Source organism: Jaculus jaculus, chromosome 15 (genome assembly GCF_020740685.1).
Source record: "Jaculus jaculus isolate mJacJac1 chromosome 15, mJacJac1.mat.Y.cur, whole genome shotgun sequence".
Classification (NCBI taxonomy): domain Eukaryota; kingdom Metazoa; phylum Chordata; class Mammalia; order Rodentia; family Dipodidae; genus Jaculus; species Jaculus jaculus.
Window position 1 is genome coordinate 19,238,415 of NC_059116.1, and position 7,798 is coordinate 19,246,212.

Here is a 7,798-nt window from a genome sequence, read left to right on the forward strand (position 1 = left end):
AGTCTAATTAGGAGAGATCAACCCCAGACTTTAGGTGAACACTTAAATTAGCAGAAGACCTACCTTGATGCAGTCTATCAGCCAAACCAGGGCTGCCACAATGTGCGGCCAGGTGTGCGGGGCGCCCACTGTGTACAAGGAGCTCTTGGACAGCGCAAAGGGGTACCTACAGCATTGGGAAGAGCAAGCTTCCTTTACTGCAGGAGCAGTAAAAGCAACTATAAAACTAGACAAGAAATTACGTTTTACAAACTACGTATACTTGTTAGAAGGAACCTGGATGTGTTTAGAAGGTGTCTGAGACTCTATCCTGCTCTGCTCATTCGCCAATGATCTCTGTTCTTTTTTGGCTTCTCTTCTAGATTACTTTGTAATTACCTTAAATCATAAAACCGATTTACAGCCAGTATGTCAGACTTCTCCCCAGAGATCGTTTGTCCTCCTGCATTCAACGGGTCCTCAGTGAGTCACATGTGTGAACGGCCATGCTCACCTGCACTTGCCACGCGGGCTCACTCCTGAGATAGCGCCCGTCCAGAGCCCACACTCGGCGCCTCTGGGGCGGGGATTACTAGGCACTTGCCACCCTGTCTCTAGTTTTTCCAACTTTGCCTCACGTTTGCCCAGACCGCCAGCTGGCTGCTTGGCTTCTAGGAACTCTGTGGTAAGCATGTGCACGTTCTGCTCCCCATAGCTTCGCCAGTTCACGCCTCACACTGTTACTGAGAGTTCTGTAACAGCCTGCTGCTGTGATGTGAATGCTCCTCCCTCAGAAGGTACACATTGGAACCTTGGCCTTTAAAATCATAAGTTCATGATATACAAAGAATGGACTTCTGGGAGGTAACTGGAAGAGCCCTCGTAAAAGAATCCATTCCTGGATTAACGATCTCTGAGAGAATGCCCTTGTTACAAAAGTGACCTCTTTCTGACACACTTGCTCTGACTGGCCATGTGATGTCCTTTACCATGTCATGACCCAGCAAGGTCCTTATTAGAGGCTTAGCAGATGATGGCTCAGTGCTTTTAGATCCCCAGTCTCTTCAGCCATGGGCTCAACAAACTCAGTCACCCTCCGCCCTTTTCTAAAATCACTTTTTATTCTTATTTTTTTCATTTTTATTGTATTTTATTTATTTTAATTCTGATTTTTTATTTTTTTTCAAGTAGGGTTTGCTCTAGCCCAGGCTGATCTGGAATTCACTGTGTAATCTTAAGCTGGCTTCAAACTCACAGTGACTCCTACCTCTGCCTCCTGAGTGCTGGAATTAAATCGTGTGCCACCATGCCCATCCTACTTTTGTTAAACTCATATTCTTACCATTTTTATATATTTTATTTATTTGAGAGAAAGACAGAGAGATAGAGAGAGAATGGGTGCACCAAGGCCTCCAGCCACTGCAAACAAACTCCAGATGCATGCTCCCCTTGTGCCTCTGGCTTACATGGGTTCTGGAGAAGCCAACCAGGATCCTTTGGCTTTTCAGGCAAACGTCTTAACTGCTAAGCCATCTCTCCAGCCCTAAACTCATATTCTTTATAAATTACCTGGTCTGAGATATCTTGCTACAGAAACAAAAAAACAAAGAAAACCCCCTCAGTCACTTTCTTCCTCTTTAATTTACCCCCACACAGCACTCTTAAAGCTTGCTACCTCACTAACTCGGCTCTGTACAAACTGCCTGGGCCAGCCATTCTGTGTTCCAGTAATCTCCAGACTAACGAAAAGCACAACTGACGTACCCGAGATCTTTGAAAATTCTCGGAAGCTCTTCTTCAAATTTTGTGTCCGGAAGTTCGTAGGAAGGGCACAGGAAGCCATAGAGAAAAGTGAAGATCTTCAGGAAGTCTTTAATGGAGGGCGCTTGCAGAGACTTCATGGACACACTGTACGCATAGCCATTTTCTGTAAGGAACTATGGTAATTTTCATGAGGCATCAAATGTTTTGAAATAGGACAAGTGTTGGAAAAACCCCACTCACAAGCAGGCTGTGTCACATGTCAAGTACCTCGCAGAGCTGTCGAATACACTGCTGAATGAATGCTTTGTCGTTCAGTGGTCTCGGGTCCTTGATCTTTTCAGAATTGGAAAAGACACCAAACTGACTATTCCGGGATCCGGGCCCGCTAGTTCTGCAAGTGTAGTTTTAGAAAGTCAGTCAAAACTATTTCTTTCTGTGGTCAAGGCATTACGTTATTTTATTTAAGTTACTTTTAATTTTATTTTACTTTAAATTATTTATAATTACTGCAAGGCATTAAAAAATTCAATAGCATCAAGCATTAAAACTTGATTTTTCATAATGAAATTCAATACACTGTATTACTTAAAGTGGAGGAAGGTTACATTATGAGGTTACAACAACTACCGGGTGATCTGGATATAAGACAAGGTGGGAATAACATATCCTGTGGAACGGGGTGGAGCTCGCTGGTACAGTGCTCCGTGCAGCAGGCGCAAAGCCTTGGGCTCAGTCGTCTGCACCGAAAAGCAAACCCAAACCAAACAAAGCTGCCCGGCTGGTGCACGCAGGGCCAGCACATATGCCGTCTGGTGAGAACAAGCGTTTCAAGCTGTGCTTTTCTTCGTTCCTCCATGCTTGTTCCCTTACTCTCTACTTCCTCACTTGCCCCTCCCTTTCTGTGGGAAAATCGACCTGAGGACTGATGAAGAATAAACATAAAGGGACTTCGAAGAATGTCTGACCTACAGGAATGCTCAACAAATGTTAGATGTTATAGATGTCATCACAATTTCCTTTAATCAATTCTCAGAACTGCCCTATGAGGAGGTACTCTCATTGTCTCCATTTTTTTTTATTATCATTATTGTTTATTTATTTGAGAGCGACAGACAAAGAGAGAGAGAATGGGTGCACCAGGGCCTCCAGCCACTGCAAACGAACTCCAGATGCATGCGCCACTTTGTGCATCTGGTTTATGTGGGTCCTGGGGAATCGAGCCTTGAATTGTGGTCCTTAGGCCTCATAGACAAGCACTTAACTGCTAAGCCATCTCTCTAGCCCTGTCTTCATTTTTTTTTTTTTTTTTTAATTTATTTGAGAGTGACAGACACAGAGAGAAGGACAGACAGAGGGAGAGAGAGAATGGGCGTGCCAGGGCTTCCAGCCTCTGCAAACGAACTCCAGACGCGTGCGCCCCCTTGTGCATCTGGCTAACGTGGGACCTGGGGAACCGTGCCTCGAACCGGGGTCCTTAGGCTTCACAGGCAAGCGCTTAACCGCTAAGCCATCTCTCCAGCCCCCTGTCTTCATTCTTATACATAAGGCAACTGAAGTGCAGAGGTATAGAGGAATGAGCCCTGGCCATAAAGCAGTAATAGAATTCCTTCTCTTAGTCCATTATCACACTGCCCCTCCCCAGTCCAAACAAGTGCTGATGTAGTCTAGACAGTGGTTCTCAAAGTGCTTACTGAGGAATCACTGAAGACTCAAAGCTAATTTTACAACAAAACTAAGATATTGTTTTTCTCATTCTCTCATGAGTGTACAGTGAAGGTTTACAGAGAATGGATGCGTGATGTCTGTGGTGATATGAATCAGATGCCCTCATAAACTCTGGTATTTCTGAATACTTGATCCCCAGCTGATGGCAGTTTGGGAAGTGGATCCTAACTGGAGGAGGCGTATTGCTGAGGGCGGGCATATAGGTGTTATAGCTAACTCCCCCTTGCCAGTGTTTGGCTCACCCTTCTGCCAATGTTTGCCACCTGCTGTGGCAGAGGGGATGTCCAGCCTCTGCTTATGCACTGTTTCTCCTGGCATCACGGAGCTTCCCCTCAGGACTGTAAGGCCAAAATAAACCCTTCCCTCCCACAGGCTACTTGTGGCCTGGTGCTTAGTGCACGTATTGTGAAGGTGACCGCAACAATGGGCGACACCCGGCAGGCTGAATTCAGCACCAGAGGCGAGAATCTGGGAGTCTTCTGCCATTAAGTCAGATATCGAAGAGATTTGCAAAACTGTAAATCAGGGTTTCACTTTTCACTGCAAGTTTTTGGTAGGGTTTCTTAAAATGAAAAACATTTTATGTGACCGTGCAATGAGATTATTGCTATTTTAAATGGAACTAGTATGCATTTGAAAATTTCTTAGTCTTGATTTCTAATACAGTTAATATTGTTAAATATAACCCATAAAACTAAGGCCCTTTGGAGCCATCATTAATTAATTAATTATTATTATTATTATTATTTGGATTTTCAAGGTAGAGTCTCATTCTTGAACTCACAGCAATCCTTCTACCTCTGCCTCCTGAGTGCTGGGGTTAAAGGCATGCACCATCACATCTGGCCTGTTATCATTAATTCTTAGGAGTGTAAAAAGTTTGAACCTTGGATGCTAAACTAGAGGATAGTCTTCCTTATTGTAAAATCTATGTTCTATTGCATCTTAGGTATAGAATTTTCAATCACTTGTAACAATGAATTCACTCATTACAATGAAACCATGGTTTGAATTTGTTCATATCTTAGCACCATACAAAGAAGAAATGATCCAAAATTTTAACCATTTAACCCAGGGGAAAATTAGATTATAATTTTTATCTTGAAAGAGACCATGCTAGTTATTTAATTTTTGTTCCCTGAGGGTATCAAGGAATGGCCATAAGAATCACTTCATTAGAATTAATAAAAATATCATTACCTTTTACCAAATACTGAGACTTTTCTTTCAGATGGAGGTCTGCTTATGCTCAACTTTCCCAAGGTTGGTCTCTCTTTACTTAGAAAACAAATGGAAAAACAACTCTTTGAGTACAAAAAAAAAAAAAAAAAAAAAAAAGAATTCATTCAAGTAATGTTGGAAATGCCAGAACCAATGCCTCATCCCCATTACTATGAAAATTGTTCAAAACCATAAAAGATTTTGGTAGTCACTGTAATCATTCTGGGTGGGATAGGCTGAAATATGTTATCATTCTGAAATGTCAAGCAGAACTGCTGGGATTTCAAGTGTCTACCATCAAACCAAACTTGAGGTTCTCAAACCTATACTTTACCTAGTATTTCACATACATTTCTTACCTTATAGACAAGCATAATGGCTTTGGCAACCTTTTTACTCCTAATACAATTCGAAATGTAAAATCTTTTGGTGTGAGCCATGGGCAATAGTACAAAAATTTTGCTTATTTAGAAGAAAAAAAATATGAAAATAGTTCTAAAAGCAGCAAGGCCCATACTCTATAAATCTAAGTAATTTAAGAATAGCTCAATGGGTAACCTGTACTACATTGTAAAGGTATGATACAAGGCACAGTGGCTTGCAAACAACCTTCTATTAATTGTAAGAACTTCAATCATGAAGAAAAAAATCTACAGTTTGATAGCAAATTCTTGTTTGTTTGTTTGAAACAGGCTCTTTCTCCATAGGCCAGTCTGGCTTGGAACACACTATGCTGCTGAGGTTGGTTAAAATTCACAGTAATGCTCCTTCCTGCCTGAGTGCCGGGCTTACGGGTGTTTGCCTCCAGGCTTGCCACACTTGGGATGCACTCAGAAGCTTGGGAAACAGTTTGGAGAAGCAGTGTTCTGTAGATGGCTATTCCATTACAGTGTGCCATCAAAATGAATATTGCTCTTACTTAATTCATAACTTACTAAGTTAAGCGCTACAGCAGTGCCCACTTAAAACACGCAGATCTAATGTAAAAGAATAACACAAGAAAGAGCGTTGAAGGGCCATCAGCAATCTTTTATGGACCTCCTGGCAAAGTACTTGACTTTGGGGATTAGAAAAACAAATGAGATGACCCGCACCATCATGCATGTCTACTTTTAAAGTTCAATTACCCCAAGTTACAGACACAATTCACTAATATGTCACTCATACCACATCTTTGTATTAATTATTATTTTTTTTTGAGGTAGGGTCTCACTCTGGTCCAGGCTGACCTGGAATTAACTGTAGTCTCAGGGAGGCCTTGAACTCATGGCGATCCTCCTACCTCTGCCTCCCGAGTGCTGGTATTAAAGGCGTGCGTCACTATACCCAGCTTGTATTAGCTTTTTTTTTTTTTTTTAATGATATCTTTGTCCAAGACAGTAAGGAATACAGGTGAGAACCATAGGTTGAGGCACTTACGTTTGAGGGGTGTGAAGGCCTTGTTTATTGAGGTCCTGGGATCTTAACTCCTGCATAGAGAGGCGGCCAGCACCACCGGTGGAAACCGAACTGCGTTTCATGCTTAGGACCTGATTCATGATTTCAGTAGTAGGGAAATATTCCAGAGGTTAAATGGCACATTAGGCAACAACCATCCTCTTCCCCACGTAGAAAAGCAGCTAAGCTTCATTATTTCTTCAAGATAATCTTTCCCAGGTGTTAACTTTTTAATGTCCTCATTGACAAAGAACATCTCTATTTTTTAACTTTAAAGTCAACACACATAAACACTTTCTAAAAAACGTATCAGGCACTGCAGGAGATAGAGATGAGTAAGGTAAGACTCTTGCATTCACAAGGTTGTCAGATTCTTAAACGTTAACTTTGACCACATCATTGCTGTTGCCTGTGTCCATTTTAATGGGAACTCAATGACTGCATGCTTCTTTCAAGTTCCCTTCGTCCCCTGAAAATGTTTCCTTTTCTTTGGTTTAAAGAAGGGACACATTCTATCTTCCAGTCCACCCTTCCCTCCTGCTTCACGCCTAACCTACTGGTTCTTAGTCTATGTTCACTTGCTGTCTTTTGATCAACAAAGATAAACCACTTGGTTCAAAAAAAAAAAAATCAAGGTATATAAGCCACTTTTGATTTGAAGACACATTATTAACATCTCATTCCTTTCATGTCTGCTTGAAAGGTTGTCCGCCAGGATATAAAGATTGACAATTTTTTTTTTTTTGGCCTGTCTCTATCTCTGCATCATCAGAATCAGATTATCAAGTGCTTATCAGGTTCTGTCAGGCTGACTGCATTCGTCTGATCACTCTCTTTCTTTCTCTCTCTCTCTTTTTCGAGGTAAGGTCTCACTCTAGCGCAGGATTCACCGTATAGTCTCAGGCTGGCCTCGAACTCACGGCAGTCTTTCTACCTCGGCCTCCCGAGTACTGGTACCAAAGGTGTGTGCCACCAAACCCAGCAGATGACACTTTAAAAAAAGTATTTATTTATTTGAAGAGAGAGAAAGAAAGTGCAGGAGAGAGCATAAACGTACCGGGGCATCCAGCCACTGCAAACCAACTGCAAATGCATGTGACACTTGGTACATCTGGTTTGACATGGATTCTGGGGAATCGAACCCCGGTCGTCAGGCTTTTCAGGTAAGCCCCTTAACCTCTGAGCCACCTAGATCACACTTTTTTAAAAATTTTATTCTGCTTCCAATCTCCACCTACAATGCACTCTCAAGACCTCACCACGTCCAGACGTTCTGGACATAGCCACCCACGACGGTCCCGTCAGTAAAGAAGGCAACCCACCAGCGTCTTGTCACCCGTGTCCCCTAGGCCCATGCCTTCAGGGGTCTCCGGCAAGATCAGCTCGTGGTGCTTCTTGAAAGCCGTTCATCACTCCTAACCCGTAGCCGCCCGCCCAGGCCCTGCAGCACAGTTTTGCACGGAACAGAGTTAAACCCAATGTCATTACCGTACCTTACCTTTCCTTTCCGTGCGAGACCCCGGGGCCGAATTTCTCCAAGCTGCACAATCGCTCCTTACCGGTGAAAACAAACGCGGTCCCCTCCTTCCCCGCCAAGCCCGGCGGTTGGAATTTTAAAAAATAATCTCCGCGGGCGCTGACGTCATCGCGCACGACGCGCGGACACCGGCGC

The 7,798-nt window shown here is 43.0% G+C and overlaps 1 protein-coding gene across 2 annotated transcripts in view; it reads right to left on the minus strand.

Moving 5' to 3' along the window:
• Window positions 1–7,756, minus strand: part of Ndc80 (NDC80 kinetochore complex component) — a 29,128-nt gene extending 21,372 nt beyond the window's left edge. The window contains exons 1-6 of one of the 2 annotated variants that reach the window (XM_004654646.2): window positions 7,625–7,756; window positions 6,109–6,218; window positions 4,669–4,746; window positions 2,011–2,134; window positions 1,744–1,916; window positions 64–166 (exon numbers count right to left, since the gene is read on the minus strand). In XM_004654646.2, the coding sequence (XP_004654703.2) occupies window positions 64–166; window positions 1,744–1,916; window positions 2,011–2,134; window positions 4,669–4,746; window positions 6,109–6,209 (579 nt within the window). In that variant the 5' untranslated portion in view covers window positions 6,210–6,218; window positions 7,625–7,756. Of the gene's footprint in view, window positions 1–63; window positions 167–1,743; window positions 1,917–2,010; window positions 2,135–4,668; window positions 4,747–6,108; window positions 6,219–7,619 lie in introns of both variants that reach the window. The other variant, XM_045134954.1, reaches the window with a different exon arrangement.
• Window positions 7,757–7,798: the final 42 nt, after the last annotated feature.